Consider the following 25265-nt stretch of genomic DNA (forward strand, 5'->3'; position numbering starts at 1 on the left):
GGAGAACTGGTTCTAGGGAAGAAGAGTTAACCCTTTCCTCTCATGGGCGTTTCCCAGACTACAAGATTTGCAACGGTTAATGCATTGCAAACTGTAACAGTGCAACGGTTTCAAAACAAGAGTAAAGGGTTGATTAATGCTTTGTTGTGAACTGGTGGCCATTCATATTTTCTGTCCCCCGAGACATATTTTCCAGGCAGGAGTGTCCATATTCTCATTGAAACGCATTTATCTGCCCTTCCTCCTGCTCCATTTGGGCCAATGGAGTCGTGGATTGTGTGTGGCGTGATGACCTGCCTTGTGCTAATCCGCCAGCAGGGGGAAGCACTGTTCCAAAACAAAACCTTTTGTCATTGCGTCCTTGTGCAAGTGATTTTAGGAATATTTTTTAAGTGGGGGAGTGAAAGGGAATCCCGTGGCGAGCCTGGGCGGGGGGGAGACAAGCGCACCTGGGTGCACCTGGTTGGATGCTCTCTTTCATGGCGGCAGCCAGCGGCCCCTCAGCTCCCCCGCTGGGGCTGCTGGGGGCGGCCGTAACAGCAACAGCAGCCTCCGCCACTCCTCCTCAGTCGGTGCCCCAGGCAGAGCTTCACTAGGGACAGGGAGTTGAAGGAAAGTTGGGAGACTTGCGGAGGCAATGGAGGGCCTTTCTCCTCTCCGCTGTTGCATTCACTGCTTCCCTCCTACCGGGCCTTCTCCTGAGGAGGGAGGATGGTGGTGGCGCAACTCCAAATAAATAAATAAATACATAAATTGGAGGGAAGAGGTGGAGGGGAGGGGAGTGCTCCTGCAGTGCGGGCTGTGGGATTACACAGAAGTAAATGTATCATAATTCTGTTCAATGGGCTTCCTTTTAAATAAGTGATTGTTTAAGTAAGTGATTAAGTAAGTGATTGTTAAGTAAGTGATTGTTTACCTTGTAGTAAGCAAGTGGGATTGCACAAAAGTAAATGAGTTAGTTCAATGGGCTTCCTCTTCAGTAAAAAGTACGTGGTCAAGGGTTGGATTCAGAAATCTGCTCAGATGCTCTCCCCTCCCCTTGTGTTGACAAACTCAAGTTATATTAGAAGCAAGCGGAGGAGGAAGGAGGGATGTGGTTTGGGATCTGTGGGGAGGAAAGGAGGGGAAAGCCGAGAATTCTCTTTGCCTGTTTCTCTCCTCGTGGTGAGGGGATGGAGGAAGCAAGCATGGGCGGGGGGCAGGGCAAAGAACTGTCCATACTGCTACACGCTGCAGTGTATACAATGTGAGGCAAGGCTCCCTGATTGATTGATTGATTGAGTGCTGTCAAGTAGGTGTCGACTCTTAGCGACCACATAGATAGATTCTCTCCAGGATGATCTGTCTTCACCTTGGCCTTTAAGGTCTCTCAGTGGTGCATTCCTTGCTGTCATAATCGAGTCCATCCACCTTGCTGCTGGTCGTCCTCTTCTTCTCTTTCCTTCAACTTTCCCCAGCATTATAGACTTCTCAAGGCTTCCGACAATGGAAAAATAGAGCTACTTTCCTGCAGCACACTTACAACCCTGTAGGGCCAAAAATGCATCATTAAAATTCAAACCAAGGCATGGGAAATATGAACAGCACCCCGCTGACAATGCAGCGACACTGATGTGGAAACATGGGCAATACGGAGGGGCACTTCGCGGATATGTTGCAAGTACGCGGATGTGTTGCAAGTGTGTAATCTGGAAAATACCATGGTGCTTTTCCAATATGAATTATTCCCCACTTGAGACTACTTTTAGCTCTGCAGATGGAAAGGGCAGGTAAAGATGCTTTATCTTACTCCTTCACCCCACCCCACCTCACTCCATCCTATGGGCTAATAGAAGGAACAGGGAGCCATTTAGATCAGGAAAGCAGTGCAGAAGGCGTGTCCAATACTGTGATGTGATGGGTTGGAGTTTTCTGTGCATTCTTTGTGTGCACTGGTCCCAATCTGCCTCCCAATCTGCCACCACTCCCAGCCAGGGCTTTAGTATTGGGGTCCCCTAGACTCTTCTCAGTGACCCCCTTGTCATTGCCGAGTGAGAGCCAGGCTAAGACCACCCAGTTTTAGGTTTACTCATGAGCAAGTAGCCCAACCACTGGTTGGGCAGATGTGAGGCAAAAGTCTCAGAGCATCCAAAACAATACACTCAAATCTTTCTTTATAAGAGAGTATTTTATTAAGCTACAGAAATGAGGAATTGAGAGTAAAGCAGAGCAGGTAGGTTTTAGAGAATAACTTAAAACGTTTCTCTAACTCCTAACATGATATAGTCTAGTTGAAGTAAAGTAAAAGGTAAAGTGTGCCATCGAGTCAGTGTCAACTCCTGGCACCCACAGAGCCCTGTGGTTGTCTTTGGTAGAATACAGGAGGTCCTTACCATTGCCTCCTCCCACACAGTGTGAGATGATGCCTTTCAGCATCTTCCTATATTGCTGCTGCCCGATATAGGTGTTTCCTATAGTCTGGGAAACATACCAACAGGGATTCGAACTGGCAACCTCTGGCTTGCTACTTACAGATAAAACATCCTTGTCAGAATTGGTACAGCATACTGTGCAAAAGTAGCTGACAAGAAGACAGGGGAAACAGACAAGTTTTTAAAGCATTACTTCAGGGAAAGCACTTCAAACGGGGAGAGCCTCTCCCTCTAATCAGAAATGTTCCACGTGGAAAATATGACAGCCTGTGAGCCAATCAACTGTTGAGACTCCCTGGGAGCCTTTAGGTCTGACACACACAGCTGAGTCCAAGGAGATCTAAAATAACATACCCCACATGAGGTCGGATGTGGTCAGTTCAGGTGAGTTGTCCATTTCTCCTGTGCCAGACAGATACAGATGACTGGAGAGGTGTGAAATCCTGCAAGAGTTGAACATGATGAGGACATGACATGCTTGAATCAGCTTCATGGAGGGAACTCCCATAATGTACTCTATTTCTCTTCCAATACCCCATCCTCTGGCTCACTTCCCCAGTCAAATTAGCAGATGCTTTCAAGTAAATAAACCATTATTTGTTTCAATTGGATTTTGTATTCATTTGGGCTTTGCAAAGCATTGTGAAACACTTTACTTTGTAAATGAAGCATGTTTCCTTCTTCTCTCTGTACTCAAGGCATATAGATGACTACTTCATGCATCTGTGGTATGGCTCACCTTCAGGTACAAACTCTGCACTGGGCCCCAGGCCCTGCCTAGGCCCTGGATAGATGCTGGAAATGTTATATTTCAAGAGCTGGAAACCTCAGTGCCCATTTCTTTACCTGAAGTGGCCATTTCACCATATTACATGATATGTTTAACCAGAAGCAACATAAGGTATTTTGGTGCTTGAAGCAGAAAATCCCAGTGGTGCCCCATTTGGTAGTAAAAGTAAAACAATAAACTATTTTAACAGCAACAACAATAATAGTAAATAACAATTTAGTAATAATAGTAAATAACAACCCCAAAGTCTGTTGCTTGAGGCGGCTTCTTCATAGGAACATAGGAAGCTGCCGTTTACTGAGTCAGACCATTGGTCCCTCTAACTCAGTATTGTTACACAGACTGGCAGCAGCTTCTCCAAGGTTACAGGCAGGAGTCTCAGCCCTGTCTTGGAGATGCTGCCAGGGAGGGAACTTGGGACCTTCTGCATGCAAGCAGGCAGATGCTCTTCCCAGAGCAGCCCCATCCCTTGAGGGGAATAACTTACAGTGCTCACACTTGTCTCCCATTCAAATGTAAACCAGGGTGGAACCTGCTTAGCAAAGGGGACCATTCATGCTTGCTACCACAAGACCAGCTCTCCTCAACCTGCCTAATGGTCAGGCTGGTCTTGAAGGTGACCTTTTTGGGGGGTCCCGTTCCCCCCACCCCGTACAGGAATATACTGCCGGGGAGAATACACATGGAAAAATAAGGGCCGCTTCATATCCTTAAGGGCAGAGTGAAACAGGACACACATTCATGACAGACAATGGGACTCCATCCCTGGCTATTCCCAGTCTAGAGGGAATAGGAGGAGCTGATTCCTCGAGTTCCAATAAATTCTAGAATGAGGTCATGGGCCAGTTTCCCCCTCTTCTGCTAGTGCTCATTCCATTTGCATTATGACACCAAACCCTACTACTTTTTTCTTCAATTGCATTTTGAAGGCAAGCCAAAGCAGAACATTTGCTGGGACTGGGAGCGGCTATGCACTCTGGCCAAAGTAGGGGACCAGCTGAAGGGGGGAAAGACAGTGTTTGCAGTGGAAAGGAACAGAGTGCATGGACAGCAGTGAGTGGAAGGGGTTGTGTCCCTAAGAATAATCTTTAGAGGGTGAATCTTGGAAGGAGACTTTTTTAAAGGGAGCAACCAACCCAACTCTTCCCTGGATGAGAATCAGCACATAGATGTTTAGGTGGATAGAAAGGAAGGATGGGAACTAGGCTAAGGTTCAGCTTGAATCCTTTGGTTATCAGATGGGGCAGCTAAGAGAGCAAAGGCATTGATCAGTGAGCGGGGAGAACAAGGAGAAGGCAACTGTTGCTGGGCCGCAATCTCTGGAAGAGGGAAATGGGCCATGTGAGCTCAGACTTATTTTCTTTTTCCTTCCTCACTTCATAGGGAAGATGGCCTGTGGAGCTCAGATGCTGTTGTGCCTTATCACGCTCGCTGTCCTGCCACCCGGTGAGTCTTTGCCTCATGGAAACCGCACCAAAGTTTTCTGTATTTTCCTTGCCTTATATATGCTAATAATACAGAAGAGACTGCTTTGTGTTAAGAAGGGTTTGCGGCAGAAGATGTATCAGTGGAAAAAGCAGACAGGAATATAACCAGAGTGGAGTGATAGAGTCACTTGCCCTGGCAAAGAGTGTGTATGCACTGATGAAATTAGAGTACTCTGTGGTTATTTTAAAATACTGACTTATTTTACTTTAACAGCAAAAGCTTTCATAGACTATAGTCCACTTGCTCAGATGCTAAAATGGATCAAAGAACATATGGGAGTTGTTAGAACTGTAAGAGGAAATGCTTTAAAGGACTCTCCATCTTAAAAGTGATAGATCTTAATCTCTCCCATCCAGTTTTATAACAAGAGAGGAATCCATAGTCCCTGTTGAGACCTCAGATTATATTATTCAATTTTTGTATCAGTTCTTGTTCTGCCACCTCCTGTTCAATCTGCCCACCTGACTCAATGTGCAACAACTATCCTTACTATGGTTTGGTACATTTCAGCATCTAACAAAATGAACTGGAATCTATAAAAGCTTATGCTAAATAAGAACAACAACAACAATTTGTTCTGCGTAGCATCTAAGACTAAGTCTTTTAAAATACATTCACAGCTATTAAAGCAGTCCTAAATTAAGCAATGCTTTCTTTTCAGGGTGGAAAAATTAAGCTTGTTTTGGTAAATGAAATGCCAGAGATCAGTTTGCTCAGAGGCTTAGTAAGGGCAGAAGGCCAGGCAGATTGGCACTCTTTTAGCTTCACTTTGGATTTATGTCTAACATAGTGAAGCAGATTCAGCATTGGAAAGGAGAAAAGAACATAGGAACATAGGAAGCTGCCATATACTGAGTCAGACCATTGGTCTATCTAGCTCAGTGTTGTCTTCGCAGACTGACAGTAGCTTCTCCAAGGTTGCAGGCAAGGATCTCTCTCAGCCCTGTCTTGGAGATGCCAGGGAGGGTACTTGGGACCTTCTGCTCTTCCCAGAGCATCTCCATCCCCTGAGGGGAATGTCTTACAGTGCACACACTTCTAGTCTCCCATTCAAATGCAACCAGGGTGGACCCTGCTTAGTTAAGGGGACAAGTCATACTTGCTACCACAAGACCAGCTCTCCTCTCATTAATCAGTGTTACCGGAAATCAGAGGTTTTACAGTAGGTGGCAAAACCCAGCATGTGTTCTGCATAATACCTTCTGAGCAGGAGCAGTCTATCTGAACAATGAAAACGGAATTATGAGCAGCAATGTTCCTAAAATGGCCACAACTTACATAGGAAGCTACTTTATACAGAATCAGACCCGTGGTCCATCTCGCTCAGTATTATCTACACTGACTGGAAGCAGCTCTCCAGCCTCTCAGGCAGGGGTCTTTCCCAACCCTACCTGGAGATGCCGCCAGGGATTGAACCTGGGATCTTCTGTATGCAAAGCAGAGGCTCTATCACTGAGCTACAGCCCTATTCCCATCTGGACTCACCAGGCAACTCTTGCCTGCCATGCTGCAGCCCTTACAGAAATCACTCCTGCAGCCGATATTAGCCCTAGAAAGGACATTTTCAACTGTTCAGTTGTTTTGTTCAGGACTAATTGCAACTTTGGGAGTGTGGTTTTTGTTGGGACTGTAGTGCAGTGAGGAAGCATCAAATATCACCTCCCCCAAGGTCCCACTCCTGACTGACAAGGGCAACAGGGTGGAAAGGCCTCCTGCAGCCTAGATTTTCCCAGTTTTTCCAAGCATATTATGCAGGGTCCCTGACAAAGCAGGGGCTTGTCTCTGAGTGCTTGCTTTTGCATTTGATCAAGGCACTGAGTGGGGCCCCCTGACCTGGTTGCAACCCTGCAGAGTGCTGGGTTGAAAAGCATGGGCATAGACTGGGAAACAGTCAAGGTCAGCTGGAGGTCACCACACAGACCCAAGCGAAAGGCTCTTCAGCCTTAATATTCAGCGCTAAAGTCTTAGCTGCTGTTGTGGCTCAGCTTGTTTCCTTCTGTAGAGTTTTATATGATATGAGCTGCCCTGAGACCCCTTGTGCACTCAAGGGTGGGCTATAAACCTACTAGGAAGAAAATTAAATACACAAAAAACCTCAAAGTGAGCTGCCAATATGATTTAGGGGAGCATCACAGTGTCGTGTGTGTGTGTGTGCGCGCGCACGCGCAAACCCCTGTTTATGTTTGGGGGCAGTTTTGATGGGGAAATCCAAGGGGGAGAAGGTTAATCCTCCTTCTCAGCACAGCTTCTCCAAATTAGCAGCTACCCATGGTTGCTTTAACATTATGACAAAACATTAGGAATCCAGTCACAGATCTCCTAGGACGCTAGCCCTATTAATCTATATCACAGATGTCTGGAAGAGATGTTGCCCATCGGAGGCTATTAATCAGTTTAACGTCAATGACCTGGCTACAAAAACAGCTAGTGAAGAGAGGCCATCCTGCAACACAGAAGAGCACGGCTAAAACAGTACACATTTAGTTTCAGTTCCTCTTTCTCTTCCTCCAACGAACAACTTTGAAACTCTCACTGTCTCATTCTAGCAGTCTGGAAACTTCAGCTCCATCCTGCCTCAGGAAGGAGATAAAAGCCATCACGACTTTGTACATGCCTCTTTATGTCAATGCATATATATTACAGAACGGAAATAATCTCCCCCCTCCCTCCTCTCTAGATTGGCTTTTGCCTGTTGCCATTGCTCAGCAAGTTCCTCAAGGCCCAGGTAGGTGTCCATTTTGCTAAGTCCTGTCTGCTGCAATAGGGAAGAAAACATGCAATTTCATTAATACCTTCAAAAGCAGGGAGTGGCATCACTCTTGCAAGTGAGCTCAAAACTCAGGGAGGGGGGACACCCAAAGATCCTTCAGCTCATCTGTGGGGCACTTACCTATCAGCACAGGCACACTTAGGTAATTGGGGAGCCCAGACTGGTCCCGCCGTGAGGCCACCCCGAAACCTGCTTTTGGGGGGCCTCCTGCAGCCATCCCACGCCTGCCTTGCCGCGCCGAACCACCATTCCACCCTCCCTAATTTCAGCTGCCATGTGATCTATTTGCTTGCAGTGATCTATTTCAGCTGCACAGGCACTCTGGAGTGCCTCGCAGTTATCAAGAGCCGCTGGGCTGGATGGACAGACCCAGCAGTCGCTCTGCCGCCGCTGCTGTGGGGAGGGGAGGCCTGCTCGGCTCACAAACACACCCCGGCTGCCACCCCTCGGCTGCGCACATGGTGGCTGAAATTATGGGGGCGGGGAAACGGAGGTTTGGCACAACGGGGCAGGTGCAGGGTGGCTGCAGGAGGCTCCACTGGCCATTTGGAGGCCCCCCCTGGACCTTGGAGGCCAAGGTCTAGGGGTAAGAGCGTCAACCATCTGGAGGACCCATGTGTCTTAACTCTGTCATTCTGGTTCTCCTTTTCTTTTCTTTTTTCTTTCTTTTTCTCAGGCAACTTGCTTTCTGTCTTGCCGCTATTTCTCTTAAGCATGGCAGAAACTGGTTGCTATATGGCAACTCTGGACATTTTTTAGAAGGGGGACTGAAGACTTCTCCAAGAGCATTTTCAGATGGCGACTTTACCACAACTTTACTTTGGAAAGGTGGGTGTGTATTCACATATCTGCCAGATTTAGCCTGGAGTCCATGAGATATTTCAGAGAGTACTTCACACATGAATCAGGTTTTCCCCTCCATATTGGAACCTAGCCTGATTTATGTCTGGGGTTTAAAAAAAAAAATCCTCTTTTTGTGTTGGAGTATTTGTTATGCCCCAAACTCACAGTAAAGCCTCGAAGTAAACCCGTGGTAATGCCTGCTGTCTGAAAAGCCTCCAAGGGGAGCAAAAAATGGAGGGAGGGGGAAATGGCCACCAATGTCACGGTCTAATCAAGGAGTAGGACCTTTCCCAGGTCTGCTCTAAATGCAGCAGCTAGATATGTCAACGCTGCACAGAGGAACATCAAGAAACTGATGCCTACAGGCTCATTGTCTCTTTTTCCAGGGGAGCTAGATACAGAACTGACCACTGATCCAACAGGCAGCTTAGGTGAGTTATTCCTTCTTTCTCCACAGCCATTGCTAGTGAGGGGGCCAGTTTGCCCATGGGGTTTTTAAAGTGTATGCCTAAGATGTTTTAAGTGTGTATTTTAACGAATAAGATGAACATATGTTTGTAAACATGGATATCATGCAGGCACAAGTCACAATTGCATGTTACAAGTACTGTCAAAGGATCCCATTTTGAAATCTAACTTCCCCAGATATCAAGCACAGATATCAAATGTTCCATGAATTCTTGGTTTCTATTTGAATATTTGGATGTTCAATGAATACATATCACCAATTTTTAGGAGCAAATTCATTTCAATTGTTTCAATCATTTCAATTCAATTCAGCGGCCCCTACGGGGAACAGTTGTATGGTAACCTACTGTGTATGATAACCCCTTTCCCTTTGGAATTCCAGATGACAGTGGTCCAACAACAACATCTGGTAAGCTTAGATTTATCTACCCCCTTTTACTCTCCTTCATCTTCCTCTGTCCAACCACTCTGCATAACTGGAGTTTTATTCATTGATGGGATGCCTTTCCTGATCCAATTTCACATCCTGGCACTGGCAGACTAGGAGGCTTTTAAAATGGTTTGTGATATGGACCCTGGTTTCATCGTATCAGCATTCTATATGGTGCAGTAGTTCATGCAACACTCTCCAGTGGAGACCAGCTGCAAAATAAATGGGAAGACCTTGGAGTAATGGATGATGTCAAAGAGAGGTTGTGACACCATCTATAGCTTTGCCTTAAGCACGTGGGTGTAAATCCTCCAATTTCAACAAGTGTAATGATGAGTTGCTTGCAAAATATCATTAGGGGTGACAAAATTGTTCAGTGGGGCAGAGTACTTGCAGAAAATTCAGTTTTCTGATAAGATGAACTCCCAGTATGCAACAGGGAACCATCTATATATTTAATTCTCCTGGGTGTGCCAGGGAAAAATGCGTCCCGGCAGCCCAGCTGATTGGCTGGGCTGCGGGGGCGCCTGATTGGCTGGCGCACCCAGGAGTGCCCGCTGGCAGCGGGGGCACTCGGCCCGCTAGCGGCAGCACTCGGCCCGCTGGCCATGGCGGCGGCACTCGGCCCGCTGGCAGTAGCAGCGGCACTTGGCCTGCGGCAGCGGCGACCAAGCCGCCGCCGCCGCGGGCCCCAGCCCGGCCGCAGATGTGAGGCGGCGGGGGCGGCCCGGCCCAGCCCAGCAGCACGGAGTTGGTGGCGGCGGGACTCGGCCCGGCTGCGGCAGCAGGACCCGGCCCGCCCGCGCAGATGTTCTGCGTGCAGGCCCACTAGTAATAGGAATTTTTCCTAACTCTCAGATTTCAGTGTCAGTCCCATAACTGCATTCAGTTACATACTCAATAGGTAGAAAAACAAGAAACATTGTTGTAACTTTTACAGTTTTCAATAAAATGTACTTTTAAATTAGCCAGGCAAGAGTGGAAACTGGGGACCGTACTGGAACCCTAACCCCGCACAATTGGGTAATGTGATTATGACATCATCATCTTGTTTCCCCAGTTACTGTGACTAGGCAAAAGCCCTGTACAGGTATTCAAAGGAAAGCATGTAAAGCAGTGTTCACGTTCCAAACATGGGTCAGAAGTCCTGTCTCAGTATGTCATGCAGCTCCCTTGTTGCACTGCTCATGGAAACAGCAGCATTTGTTTACAGAGGGAGGCACTGTAACTGTGATGGATTCCATGATCAGCAACCTGAGGCAATCCAGGCTGCTGATCATGGAAGTGCCTGCCATGCTGGTTACGTTGCTTCCTTCTGCAGACAAATGCTGCCATTTCCATGAGCAGCGCAACAAGGGAGGTGAATGACATGCCAGAGCAGGATTTCTGGTGTGCTTCTGGATGGCTGTACTAATGTACAGCCTTTTATAACTGAACAAGGCTCCACTAACTGGGGAAACAGGATGATGTCATAATTGCATCAGCCAATGGGGGAGCGTTTTCAGTCAGGATTGCAATCTGCAGCTAATTTTAACATACTATTTTTAGGAAAATTGTAACAGCGGAGCATTGATCCCACCCCACCCCCAATAGGTATTGTCTGAGTAACAATTGACAAGACACCAAATTTTGACATAGGAAAAATCCCCATTATCATCCTGGCAATTGCCAAGAAATTACTGCAAGCTAGTCCCAAGTCTGTAAATGTGCTGGGCAGGAAATTTCTCACCTGGCCTCTTGACCTCTTGGTCTCCCACTTGTATCCATCCAGTTGATTTATCAACATCACAGATTCCACAAAGTTTAGTGACATTGACTGAACATGTCCCTCTTTGTCTGCTTCCAGAATGCCGTGAAGAGCAATTTCCTTGCACACGACTGTACTCTGTTCACAAGCCTGTGAAGCAATGCATCAGTTACCTGTGTATTACCAGGTAAAGGAGTCTGTTGTTTCTCTGATAGAAACCAAGGTTTGTTTTAGGGTACTTCCAGAATGTGGGCAACATCCAGACTAAGGCTTCTCCCAGACTGCAATAAGAATTGCTATGCAGGGGCGTAGCAAGGTTGGAGTGGGCCCAGAGACAAGATTTTAAAATGGCCCCCCCTTACTGAAGCTCAGCTCATGAAGTAAAGAAATCTTAAATGAGGCTGAATAGTGGTAACAAAAAGCAGAATATAATTTATATTTTTATTTATATCCTACGTGCCACAATAGAATATCATCCTAAATTATTTTTTGAAGGGTTTTGTCAATTGTGGACGATGCAAGTCATTGAATGGTACTAGAGAAAGACCTGTTGTTCTGGTAGCTCCAGGTCTTAACACTCACATCACTTTCAGAGGATGAATACAACTGAAGGAAGCCCGGGCGGGTGTGCGGCTGGGGGAGTCAGTCATGTGACTTGCCTCTGGGGGCCCCCCAAGGCAGTGGGCCCCCAGACAATTGTCTCCCCTTGCCCTATTATAGTTACGCCCCTGGTGCTATGTGTTGCTTCTTCCTGATGCCGAAGCTAGTTTGTATGTGAGATCCAACTGCAAGTTTGCTCACCCTCCATGCACTAGCACTGGCTTCCATCTTCCTTCCCAGTGCAAATTCATGCTGTGCTCATCAGGGTCCTCTCACAGGTTTTGCAGCCCTAGCTGCTGGCCAGCAGGAACCAGCCCTTTTCCATGTTCCTCAGAAAAGTAATAATAATTTCTTCTCAGAAAGCAAGAGCTGGCCAGCAGGTGGAGCTGCAAAAACTGTGGAAGGACCCTGCTCTGCATCTGAACACTGTGTGAATTTGCACTGGGAAGGGAGAAGTTTTTCTGACTTTTCTGAAAATGGCTATACATCTGAACAATGGGCACGACTGTCAGCACAACTGTTCCATCTCTTTCTTCTGGTGATAAGCTTTTTTGGATAGTGCTACAAATGTGCACAAACTCATTCTAGTACTGAAGTAGTCATGAAACTTTACTTGCAAAACAGAGTTGCAAACAGAGTGAGTTGTGCTCAAAACAGAGTTGCAAATGAGCGAGAGGTGCTATAAGGAGCCCATCTAGAAATGCCCTTAGAAATATGGTGTTTGTGGAAGCTCCCAAGGTCCCTTGGAACAGTCGACTCTTGAGAAGATCGATCCAGATGCTGTCAGAGTGAACTGTTTCAATACTTTTTGGAATTCTGTATAACGATATCCCAAATTCTGTGAGTAGATTATGCACAGTGAACTTGATGCAGAGTTTTTGTTGCACCATCGTTGTGGCAGGGGGCTGGCTTAGATTGTTTTAATGGCCTGTGAAAAGAATCGTGAGCTTAACAGGAAGGCACAACTGGAGTAGGAAGGCAAAAAGACAAGTTCATGAAGACATGAGAAACTCAGGGGCTTGTGAAGAATTACCACTGGGACTCTGTCTGCCACCATTTTCTACTCCATATTTAACACACACACACACCCGACATACATACAAGCTGCTTATGTGGTTCCAAGACTGGAAGCGCAGCGGGAGGGAAAACAGTTGTGGCAATTCCTAGTAAGAACCAGTGGGCAGCTAGAGGATGAAGATTCCATTCTTTCTTTCCACCACATTGCCTCTTTTCTGCTACAAATAACTGCTCTGCTGAAGCGATTTTTCTTGAAAAATATGTCTGCTAAAGTTTTGTTCCTCATGTGTATATCTAATATGTAGTTTCAAACTGTAGTTTAACTGTAGTTGTGTCCAGTTTCAGATTATTGATAGTAGTTTGGCCCTTAGGTTTTGCATCTTTACTCCTTGGCATAGCCAGTCCTGGGGAGCCAGGGGAGGCCTGTGTTCTGTTCACCACCACCCCGAGCATGTGACCCCCCCACCAGTCCATAGCCCCCACCCCCATGGTGGTGAGCCAAGAATGGCAGGTGCACACACCTTTTGCCGCTTCTGCTGCCCACCTGCCTCCACCGACCCTCACCCTGCCCACTCCCACTTTCCCTCTCCTCTTCCTCCTCCTCTGCCCAAGCCATGCTTGGAAACTGTTCCAAGCTTTGCGTGGGCAGAGGAAGAGGAGAGAAGGCTGACATGGGAAAGAGACCCTTTCCTGCTCCTGCTCCTGCTCCTCCTCCTGCTCCTCCTCCTCCTCCTCCTCTGCCCATGCATTTCCAAGTCTCACATGGGCAGAGGAGGAGGAGAGGGAAAGAGGAGAGAAGACAGACAGGATGAGAAGAGGTAGCAGCTGGTGGAGGAGGCGGCAGTGGAGGTGAGGTGGGCAAGCAGGGGAGACAACAGCAGAAGGAGCAGCCGGGTGGCCAGAGGAGGGAGGGGAGAGGCTGGGTGGCCCCAGAGGTGCTGAACATAGGTGTTGAACATAGGTAGCTGCCATACTGAGTCAGACCATTAGTCAATCTAGCTCAGTATTTACACAGACTGGCAGTGGCTTCTCCAAGGCTGCAGGCAAGACAGGCAGCCCTATCTTGGAAATGCCAGAGAACTTGGAACCTTCTGCATGCAAGCATCCAGATGCTCTTTCCCAGAGTGGCCCCATCCCCTGAGGGGAACATCTTACAGTACTTGCACATCTGCCATTCAAATGCAAAACAGGGCAGATCCTGCTTAGCAAAGGGGACAATTCATCTTTGCTACCACAAGACCATGAGAGGGACGCAGCCCCCGAGGCAAGGCAGTGCATGTTCCTTGTACACGCCTGCCCAATTATAACTCTGCACCTGCTCTACAGTTATTTCCCTATATGACTTTTCATTTCTCATGGATGTATACTTGCACTGTCTCTCTCACTACCCCACCCCCTGCACTCTTGTTTCTATTGATCAGTGTTCGTCGAACATACATGATAAACAAGGAGATCTGCTCTCGTGTTGTCTGCAAAGAGGATGAAGCTATGCAGGGTGAGTAAATATGCCAATGGAGACTGTGGCCTCAAAGCATTTGCTTACCTGAAAGGAAGGTAACTGTTGTATGGTCAAAGTAATTTCCTTAGAGAAAAAGAAATGGTTTATGACTCGACATGTGTCACAGTTGCATGACCACACTTGAATGGCTGTATTCAGCTCTGGGAACCATCATCCAAGAAAAGTGCTGGCAAATGGGGGCAGAAAGAGGGGGAGGGAAACCACATTAAAAAGGTTAGGTGGTGAAAAAAAATATATGAGAAGAAACTGAAGGCCTTGAGTATGTTCTGCTGGTCGTTTCCCAGATTACACACTGCCATGAGTCCCATAAGTGCCCCTTATTTATTTATCTGATTGACTGACTGACTGATTCCTATATCGCCCTTCCAAAACTGGCTCAGGGCAATTTACACAGAGAAATAATAAATAAATAAGATGGATATTGCCCGTGTTTTGACATTGTGCTCGCTGCGCTGTCAGCAGGGCGCCGTCCATATTTCCGATACATTGTTTCGAATTTGAATGATGTGTTATGGCCCTAAAATGTGGTAATCGTGTTGAAGGGAAGTAGCTGTATTTTTCCATGGTAGGAAGGCTTGCAACAGAGTTTATGCATTGCAGCATGTTGCAGTACGGACAGTTCTTTGCCGCCATCTCCCCCAACCCCTCCTGTGCTTGCTTCCTCTGCCCCCTCGCTGCGGGGAGAGAAACAGGCAGGGAGAAATCTCGGCTTTCCCCTCCTTTCTTCCCCACAGATCCCAAACCCCACACCTCCTTCCTCCTCCGCTATATATCTTGAGCTTGTCAACACAGAAGGGGAGGGAGGAGATCGGAGGGCTTTTATTATTATTATTTCTTGTTTACACAGTCAGACAGCTGTTATTGACTGGTTTGTTTTATCCAGACATCGAGTGCGTCCCAAGGACCTAGGATGGCTGAATTTTATTGTCAATGTTGTTGCTGTTGTTAGGGTTAGATATCGTTGCAGAATATAGGCTGTTTCCAGTAAAGCTGCTTTTTGTAATTGCCTGATGGTGATTTCTGTGGCCCCTATGGTGTTGATGTGCTCTTCAAGGTCTTTTGGAACTGCACCAATTACCACTGGAATTATTTTGGTCTTTTTCTGCCACAGCCTTTCAATTTCAATCTGTAGATCATTGTATTTTGTGATTTTTTCTATTTCTTTTTCTTCTATTCTGCTATCCCCTGGTATTGCTATGTCGATTATTTTAACTTGTTTTTCTTTCTTCTCGACTACACTTATATCTGGTGTATTGTGTGGCAGATGTTTGTCTGTTTGTAGTCGGAAGTCCCATAATATTTTTACATCTTCATTTTCGATAACTTTTTCAATTTGATGGTCCCACCAATTTTTGGCTACAGGTAGCTTGTATTTTTTGCAGATGTTCCAGTGTATCCACGGGCGTAGCAAGGTTGGAGTGGGCCCAGAGACAAGATTTTAAAATGCCCCCCCCCCCGAAGCTCAGCTCATGAAGTAAAGAAATCTTAAATGAGGCTGAATAGTGGTAACAAAAAGCATAGTAAAAGTCTACACATACACACACACACACACACACACACACATCCTATTTTTAAAGGGCTTTGTAAATTGTGGACGATGCAAGTCATTTAAATGGTCCTAGAGAAAGACATGCTGTTCTGCTAGCTCCAGGTCTTAACATTCACATCAATTTCGGAGGATGAATACAACTGAATGAAGCCCGGGTGGGTGTGGGGCTGGGGGAGTCAGTCATGTGACTTGCCTCTGGGGGGCCCCCAAGGCAGTGGGCCCCCAGACAACTGTCTCTCCTTGCCCTATTATAGTTACGCCCCTGAGTGTATCATCCCTGCTACCTTGTCATGCCTTTGTTTGTAGTCAGTCTGTGCGATCTTTTTACAACAGCTGATTAGGTGGTGCACTGTTGCATCTGCTTCTTTACAAAGGCGGCACTTGCTGTGGATTTTTTTTACTTTTGCTCTTATTGCATTTGTTCTTAGTGCCTGTTCTTGCGCAGCCAGTATTAAACCCTCTGTTTCTTTCTTCAAGTTGCCATTCTTAAGCTATTGCCAGGTCTTGGTGATGTCTGATTTTCCACTTATATTGTGCAAATATTGACCATGAAGGGGCTTATTTTTCCATTTTTCTGCTCGGTTCTTGACTTGTTCTTTCTTGTAGGCCTGCTTCCTTTCATTGGTGTTGAATAGTTTCTCGTTATTGACCATTTGAAGTGCCTCTTCTTCACTGTCCTTGATATATTCTTCAAGTCCTCTTTTCTCCTCCTCTACTGTTTGATGGACTTGCAGCATTCCTCTTCCACCTGAGTTGTGAGGGAGGTATAGACTATCGACATCACTGCGGGGGTGCAGAGCATGATTGATGGTCATTATTTTCCTGGTCTTATGATCTAGCATCTCTAGCTCTGCCTGGGTCCAGTCTATTATTCCTGCAGTGTATCTGATAACAGGTATAGCCCAGGTGTTTATGGCTTGTATGGTGTTCCTGCCATTGAGTTTGGACTTGAGGATTTTTCTAACTCTCCTGATATATTCACTGCCCATTTTTCTTTTAACTTCAGTGTGTGCAATGTTATCAGCCTGGAGAATGCCCAAGTATTTGTAATGTTCTTTCTCCTCCAGGTTCTTGATCTTGCTTCCATTGGGCAGTTCTATTCCTTCTGTTTTTCTTATTTTTCCTCTGTTCATTATTAATGCAGCACACTTCTCTAGTCCAAACTCCATTGTTATATCGCTACTGAATATAAGGACAGTGTTTAGCAGTGATTCAATTTCTGACTGGGACTTTCCATACAACTTCAGATCGTCCATGTACAGCAGATGGTTATTTTACTTGATGTTTTAGATGTTTGGTATCCGAGGCCTATTTTATTTAGTATTTATTTAGTATTTGTGAAAGTGGGGTCATGGCGATTACAAACAACAGAGGGGATAGTGAGTCCCCTTGGAAAATAATAATAATAATAATTATTATTATTATTATATTATTATTATTCCACAGGGGTTCTTTTGTGCATTCCCCTTTTAATTTGCTACTTTGGCCAGAGACTCATACTAGTGCAGCTGAGCAGATTTCTGAATGCAACACTTTCTAGTGTACTTATTACTGAAGAGGAAGCCCATTGAACTAAATCATTTACTTCTGTGCAATCCCACTTGCTTACTACAAGGCAGTCACTTACTTAAAAGGAAGCCCATTGAACTGAGTCATGATTCATTCTGTGCAAGCCACAGCCCTAACGGGAGGAGCGCTCCCCTCCCCTCCGATTTCTTTCTTTCTTTCTCTGGAGGCGCACTAGTTCCTGTCTTTCCCCCTTCCTGGCTCACCACAGGATTCCCTTCCCCCCACCCCAAAAGATCTCCTCATGCACCCAACACCCCCTCTTTTCTTTTTTAGCCTATTTTCCAGTAGGCTTATGAGATCACCCAGCATTCTGTGTGTGTGTCCGTGTCCCCAGCCCCATCAACTTCACAATTCCTGGACCAATATGAACCTAACTGGGTACAGTTGTAGGGACACATGGGCACACGTCAATGGCATAGTTTGTGATGATGTTATCCACCCCAATCCAAGGTGGTGGACACATAAACCTTTGAGGCACAAGTGGGCTAACTTGTGAACCGTTTAACTGATTTGAACCAAATTTGCTATTCTGTAGGGACACATAGGGATGACCTAACAGTGTGCTGTGTGATGATGTCAGTTGAAGATGGTGGCCATGTGAACATGTGAGGTGCAAGGGGGTTAATTTGTGGACTGCCTAACCCATTTGAACCAAATTGGGTACAGTTGCAGTGAGTGACACACAGGGGCACCTCAGTGGCATAGTTTGTGATGATGTCATCAACACTGATTCAAGAGGGCAGATGCGTAAACTTTTGAGGCGCAAATGGGCTAAATTGTGAACCACTCAACCAAAGTTGCTACAGCTGTAGGGGCACATAGGGATATCCTAACAGTGTGGTGTGTGATGATGTCATCCATTCCAGTTCAAGATGGTAGCCGTGTGAACAACTGAGGCACAAGTGGGTTAATCTGAGGACTGTCTAACCAATTTAAAACAAATTAGGTACAGTTGCAGTGAGTGACACACAGGGACACCTTAATAGTGTAGTTTGTGGTGATGTAATCCACAACGATTCAAGATGGCGGACGCATAAACCTTGGAGGTGCAAGTGGACTAACTTGTGAACCGCTTAACCGATTTGAACCAAATTTGCTACAGCTGTAGGGACACATAGGGATGCCCTAATGGCGTGGTGTGTGGTGATGTCATCAATTCAAAATGGTGGCCACATGAACATCTGAGGTGCAAGCAGGCTAATTTGTGAACTGCCTAACCCATTTCAACCAAATTTGCTGCAGCTGTAGGGACACATGGGGACACCACAATGGTGTAGATTATGATGTCACCCATCCCAATCCAAGATGGTGGTCGTGTTAACATCTGAGGCACAAACTGGCTAACTTGTGGACTGTCTAAGACATTTGGACCAAATCGGGTACAGTTGCAGTGAATGACACACAGGGACACCTCAATGGCATAGTCTGTGATGATGTCATTCACACTGATTCAAGATGCCAGATGGTTAAACTTTGGAGGCACAAGTGGGCTAACTTGTGAACCGCTTAACTGATTTGAACCAAATTTGCTACAGCTGTAGGGACACATAGAGATGCCCCAATGGTGTAGTTTGTGGTGATGCCATCCACCCCAATCCAAGATGGTGGATGTGTGAACTTTTGAGGTGCAAATGCACTGACTGTCTAACCAATTTGAACCAATTTGGTACCGTTGTAGTGAGTGACACACAGGGACACCTCAGTGGTGCAGTTTGTAATGATGTCATCCATCCCGATCCAAGACGGTGGATGCATGGATATTTGAGGTGCAAGAGATCTAACTTGTGGACCTCAATTTGAACTACATTTAGTTCAATTGTAGAGACAGTGAAAGGAAAGTAGGCCGATTAGTTCTTACTAGAACTTGTTTAATTCCTCCCCCGCCCCCACAAGTTATTCCTTGCGCAAAACTGGATTTATGCAAGACAAAATTAGATTTTTGTTTTGGAACTGCGCTTTCCCCCTGCTGGCAGATCTGTGCAAGCCGAGAAGATTTTTTTAAAAAATCCCATGTCACCCCACTTCCGCAACTCCATTGGCCCAAATGGAGCAGGAGCAGGGGGCAGATAAACATGTTTTAAGGAGAATATGGACAGTCCTGCCTGAAAACACGTTGCAATGGACAGAAAATATGAATGGCCACCAGCCTACAACAAAGCACTGAATAATGTTTTACTATCAGTTTTATACTGTTGCACTATTCCATCACACTTTGCAACACTTTACCCATTGCAAATCTCATAGTCCGGAAAACACCTTGGAGCATTTCCAGACAGCATGTTTTACCACAGCTTTACTGAGAGTTTGAATTTGCCCCCAAAAACCCACACAAAAAGGGGATTTTTTAACCCAGACATAAATCATGCTATGCTCTAACGGGCAATGAAAAACCCAAATCATGTGTGAAGTGCTCCCCAATAGCTAGCAGGAATTTCGGGGTAAATCTAGCCAATATGTGAACACACATTCTCCATTCCAGAGGAGAAGCGGATGAAAAGCCCCATCTGGAAATGCTCCTGGAAGTCTTCCGCATGGGGTTTTGAGCTTGCACCTCTTCCGGAATATGGACTGTGCATTCACACATTGTCTGGATTGCCCTGAACTCCATGCAAGTTATCAGAGAGTAGTTCACACATGATTCGGGGTTTTCCTTGCACTTTCCAGCTTAGCCCGAATTATGCTTGAGTTTTTAAAATCTGCTGTTTGCGCCTTTTGGGGAATAAATCGGGGTTTCGGATATGCCCTGACACTTCTCTTGAGATGTGTGAAGGGGACATTACTGATAACTTGGCTCCCCCTGCCCCAAGTTTGCACTTTGCGGGGGGCGGGGTGGTTGTGTTTTTTAAAAATGTCCTTGTTGAACTTCCGGAACAGCAACTGTCAGCAGAGGGCGCTGCATGGCAGTTTGTCTTGTCAGTGTTCCCTAATGTGAAGCTGAAGGGGAGTTGAAATTTCGGAGTTAAAAGCAAGCACGAATGGGAATGTTAAAAGTGGGCTTCTTCTGCTCTTCTAAGCCTTCATGCTTTCCCTGGCCCTCTAAATAAGAGGGTGGGGTGGAGGGGAACATTAAGTGATGAAGGCAGTCATGAAGGCAAGTGACAAAGTTCATGATAAAAGTCAGCAAAGAATAGGCATGAAATTCAGATTTGGGGTCAGATTTGGCTCAAGCGTTCTGTTGTTTTGACTAGTCCATCTTGCGGAACTGTCAAAATAATTTTAAAGATAATAATAATGAAGGCAGGCATGGCGTCTTGCCTCCTCTCTTCTTCTCCTGTGGGATGTGATTGGTCGGAAAAAAACCCAGAGCAAGCTGTGGGAATGCACACAGGAAAAATATCTGCAGGGAATGCGGAGAGGAGCCACATCACACATGACACTATGTGAACAGGCCATTTAATCCCTTGAATTAAACTGCCACAATTCGGCTGCAGAGTAGGTTCGAACCTCGGAAAGCCATGTCTGGATAACTTCCAGGAGTGTGGGAAGAAAGAAGTTTGAAGGGAGAACATAACAGTCTACCAAAGATGTAAATGGATATTAAAAAGGAACAAATCTGTTAATCAATCAGCTGATTGTTTTGGAAATAATTTATAATGAGCTATATCTCCTCCAGTTCTGCCTGCTGTCATAATCCTAAATATCTTTGGAATGTGTTTGCATCTATTATACTCCCAAATGGTAGAAGTAAAGCACTCCACTTCTGTACTAACTGACGGCTCAAGTCTTCTGTGTGACTGAAGCCGGGCACTGAATGCTGGCCTCCCTCTTGTGTGTACTTTTCTAAAGTGGGTGGCAGGAAGGCATCTCCACCTCACTAGCACCCCAGTAATCTGCTGCCTGAGGCAATTGCTTCATCTCATCCCATGGGAGAGCTGCTTCTGTCTGCACTTCCAGATTGTGGGATGGGGAGAAATAAACTGAGAACACGTGTAGTATAGTGCTGTGGTATAGGGAGGGCCTGTGTTTGCATGGGTACCCTGCCCTCCCTGTGGTGGCAGTGGTGGCACGCTGTGTACCTTGCCATCCCTGGCATCCCCTCCTGTGGCAATGGTGGGCTCCCTGGCCCAGTGGCTCACAGATTTGAGCCACTGCTCAAATCACAGATTTGAGCCACTACGCACACTGCTCAGTGGGCTTCTGCGCATGTGCGGCAGCCATTTAAGTGGTCAGCATGGCACTTGCCTGACCACCATGAATGTGCAGAGGCCAAATTTGCTGCGAGGCCAGGAAACGTACCGCCACCACAGGGTGCGGGGGATGCTGGAGCTGGCAAGATGAGCAGTGAGTGCCGTGGGGAGGAGAAGGGGTGAGCGAGGTGGCCCCAGAAGTGATTGAGGTGGCCTCAGAAGCAGATCAGCACATGGGTTCTTGGAATCCGTACGCTCTCTTACAGCTCTGCCACCTGGTGAAGTGTAGTGGCTAAGAGACTGCACTGTGCACAGGGAACTCCTCAGTTCCACTCTCCCTTCTGCTATAAATTTGCCTGAGGCCAGTTTCTGTCTTTTAGCCTCAGCCCCTCATCAGCAATATGGGGATAATAATACTCATCTACCCCACAGAGTTGCTATAAATATTACAGAAATCATTTATGTGAAATGCTTTGAATACCTGAATGTATCATAAAAATTCCGATTACTGTTGCTGGAATAAACTACTGCTCATTAGGAATGTCACATAATTTGTATGAATGAAACTTGGTGCCAAAAGTAAGTAATCTTGAAATTGGAACCTGCACATCTGATTCTCTGTTTCTTTACTTGGCATCGGTGGAATCAAGCTTTAAGCTCAAAATAGATGTGTCTCCAAATTATATTCATTATAGAAATGAAATGAAATGAATGAATGAATAACTAAATAAATAAAATCTGTTTTATACAGAAGCATATCTAGGGAAAATAGCACCTAGGGCAAGCACTGAAATTGCGCCCCTGTTCAAACATCTGATGCCCATCTTTCAGATAACTTCACCATAATATCAGCTCAAAAATACAAGTCAAGCTCGTTAATCTTTTAATTAACAAATTAATAATCTAATATAACCTTAATACATATTCAGAGATAGATGTGAGTTTCTTTTTAGAAAATAGGTACACACTGTAATAGGTACACATTTCTCATAATGCTGTTTCATTTGGGCAACTGGGCCTTGCATTTCTTTGTTGCACTGTTTGCATTTCACGCACGTGCCTGTCTTACCCACAAAAATGTCATTAAAAGGTTCCCAAATGAGGTCTCTTTCACCGCCTGCTGCCATGTTAGGTGTTTCCCTTCTACAGTGGAGGATACACTCCAAAATCATTTCCTCAGGATTGCATGACTAATTTGTTCATGTTTGTTTTCCCTTTCTATTCCCCACCCCCATCTCTTGCATTTATAATAATTTATAACTTCTCCTCACTCAGGTCTACTCCATCATCCCAAATCCTCAATTAATTTGTTGACCATTTTTGTCACTGCACTCTGGGGGTGGCAGGGAAGGGCTTGACTATGTATGTGTGCTGCATGTACACCACCTTCAGAATAGGATTGATCAGGTCTATTATCTCTTACCCTCATATACTGCTCTTAACATGTTCATATAATATAATGAGGATATGATTATTATGCATAATGATATCTTTGACCTAGGTTCTTTTTTTTAAACAAATTTAAAAAATGAAATCAAATTTAAATTAAAAAAATCAATTCAATTTTTAAAAAATCAGATTTAAATTTTAAATAATCAGATTTTTAATGTTAAAAACATCCATTTTTCTCAACCCTGATTAAAACACAATGACAATGACAGTTTCCAATGCAAAAGGACTTTGCACGCTGTGGTATTTAGGCATTTAAGTTTGGCAACTGAAAGGGTTCCTCTGTTGGAAATTGTGGTTTGCAGCATTTGTGTACGGAATATCTTTTGCATACAAAGCTAAGTCCCATTTACCTAGACCCTGAAGGAACTAATGGAATTATCATTTGCCTGTTGCATAGCAGTAATCAAGGATATCTTGTTTATTATTATAAACAGCCTTCTGGCCCTCTTATCGTGGAGTCTGATGAATGCTATAAGCACTTGCTGTTTATTTCAGCCAGCCTTTGCTGTTTACCTCCCTCCAGAGAGGGAGAGAAAGGAAGAATAGATGCTTTTAGGCAGGAAATCCTGCCTGAAATGACTCCAAAAAGCATGCTCAAGCTCTTCGGAGCTCGAGGCCACGCCCCTTCACATGTGATGTGAAGCTATTCAGCGTCATTTCAGGCAGGGCTTCCTGCCTGAAAGTATCTATTCTTCCTTTCCTCTCCCTCTCTGGAGGGAGAGAAAGGGGAATAGACGCTTTTAGGCAGCAAACGCTGCCTGAAATAAACAAGTGTTCGCTGGGAGTGGGGTGGCGGGGCGCGTCTCCAATGCAGTAGGGGGGGGGCAGGGCGCGTCTCCGACGCTGGGAGTGGGGTGGCGGGGGCAGGGCATAGCAGGCACTTTGCGCTCCCTGCTATGGTGCCTAGGGCACGTGCCCTGCCTGCCCTACCGTCCTTACGCCCCTGGTTTTATATGATTTATAGGTTTTCATTGCTGATTGTTAAACTGTCAACCGCCCTGAGATTTTATATAGGGCAGTATATAAATGCGACAAACAATGTGTTTTTAATAGGCATGCTTCCAACTAGAAGCACTTCCTATCCATTTGCTGCATCAGGAGCAAAAAGCAGCTTTGGAGAAGGGAGTAATGTTCAGTAGGAAAATGGCAGGCAGAGAAAAAGTTGACTTCTTCATGTGCTGAAGTTCCAATCAGGATCAGGCCACCACATCTGTTTTTTGGAAAGATGAGGCTGGAAGCCTGCCTCTTAAAAGTGTGTTTTGACCTTACTCCATCCTGACTCACTATTTACACTGTGAATAGTCTGAGTGAAGGACAAATGACATAATAAGGTCATCCACATGACCGAATGATGCAAAGCTAAGGAAGGTGGGCGGGATGGCAGGATCGCACCTACCTTCCCCCAGACAATCCTCACCTTCCTTGAGTCTGTGCCACTTCCGTGCCCAAACGAGCCACACTGCTGGGAGCGGCGTGGGCATCTGGAGGCTGGGGAAATGCAGCCTGGCCTCCAGAAATCCCACAATGCACCACATGAGGAGCATGGTGCATTGGGGGATTTCCCCACAGCTGGGTGCTCTAGGTGCTCAGTCACATGACCGGGATCCGAGGTAGAAGGGTGCACTCACATCTTTCTACCTCAGTAAACACCTGAGTACAAAACTCAGGCTACCCAGTGGGGCAGTGCCAGGATCAGGCCTGATCCCAGCACTGCACTCAAGCAGCCCTGCCTTTGTGGCTCGGGCGATATAGAGACCACTGCCAATGTTATTCTTTATTGTGCCTTTTACAGGGATACTCATTCTAAGTTTATTTCTCCCTTGTTAAAGAATTTGCCTGGCCGCATCGATCAATTTTATTTAGAGTTTTGCTGTCCAGTTTTAAAGAAATGGTTTCTGTTAATGTGGCCAAGTTTTGTTTTATCGTTTGTAAGTTTCGCCAAGTTTTTATTGCCCAATCTGCTGCTGTTTGTTGATTTTATGCTGGTCTGTGACCAAAATAGAAACTGAACTGAAGCCCTACCAGAGTAGGGCTATGCAAGCCCGCATAGGGCTGCTCATGTGGACAGCCCCATTTTGTTGTTAAACATGTAACAATGCTTGTGCCTTTTTATTTATTTTTTTTTTTTATCAAAATGGCTTTGCGGGAAGGGAATTTAGAATGTGGCTGGGGAGGGGGAGAGGGATGAAGGGATTATCTAGCACTTCCCTGCTAACTGTTTCACTGCTCCAAATAGCCTTTCTGCCTTTGCAGAGTTCGAAAATGCTCTGAAGGATCCCGGGACTGCACCCCATCCAGTTACATTGCATGTAATGGATTTGACATTATGGTTATGAATGCGAGCTGGCCAAATGGCTAATAGTTCAGGAGGGCGGCTGACACTTCTCAATGGCTGAGAGAGTGCCCTGGAGGGAGGAGCCTTGAACAGTCTTGCAAGATACCTGTATCTTTCCTCTGATGGGAGGGGCAATGGCATGAGAGTGGA

General features: G+C 45.8%; 1 protein-coding gene across 10 annotated transcripts in view; it reads left to right on the plus strand.

Annotated features, from left to right (window-relative positions):
- The window catches only part of MFAP5 (microfibril associated protein 5), a 67681-nt gene that overhangs the window by 37948 nt on the left and 4468 nt on the right, over nucleotides 1–25265 (plus strand). For 7 of the 10 annotated variants that reach the window (XM_053301331.1, XM_053301330.1, XM_053301333.1 and 4 more), the window contains 6 exons: nucleotides 4585–4647; nucleotides 7367–7414; nucleotides 8689–8733; nucleotides 9153–9179; nucleotides 11047–11134; nucleotides 13986–14059. In XM_053301331.1, the coding sequence (XP_053157306.1) occupies nucleotides 4585–4647; nucleotides 7367–7414; nucleotides 8689–8733; nucleotides 9153–9179; nucleotides 11047–11134; nucleotides 13986–14059 (345 nt within the window). Of the gene's footprint in view, nucleotides 1–4130; nucleotides 4255–4584; nucleotides 4648–7366; nucleotides 7415–8051; nucleotides 8288–8688; nucleotides 8734–9152; nucleotides 9180–11046; nucleotides 11135–13985; nucleotides 14060–25265 lie in introns of those variants that run through there. The other 3 variants (XM_053301337.1, XM_053301336.1, XM_053301328.1) reach the window with 3 other exon arrangements.

Source organism: Hemicordylus capensis, chromosome 2 (assembly GCF_027244095.1).
Source record: "Hemicordylus capensis ecotype Gifberg chromosome 2, rHemCap1.1.pri, whole genome shotgun sequence".
Classification (NCBI taxonomy): domain Eukaryota; kingdom Metazoa; phylum Chordata; class Lepidosauria; order Squamata; family Cordylidae; genus Hemicordylus; species Hemicordylus capensis.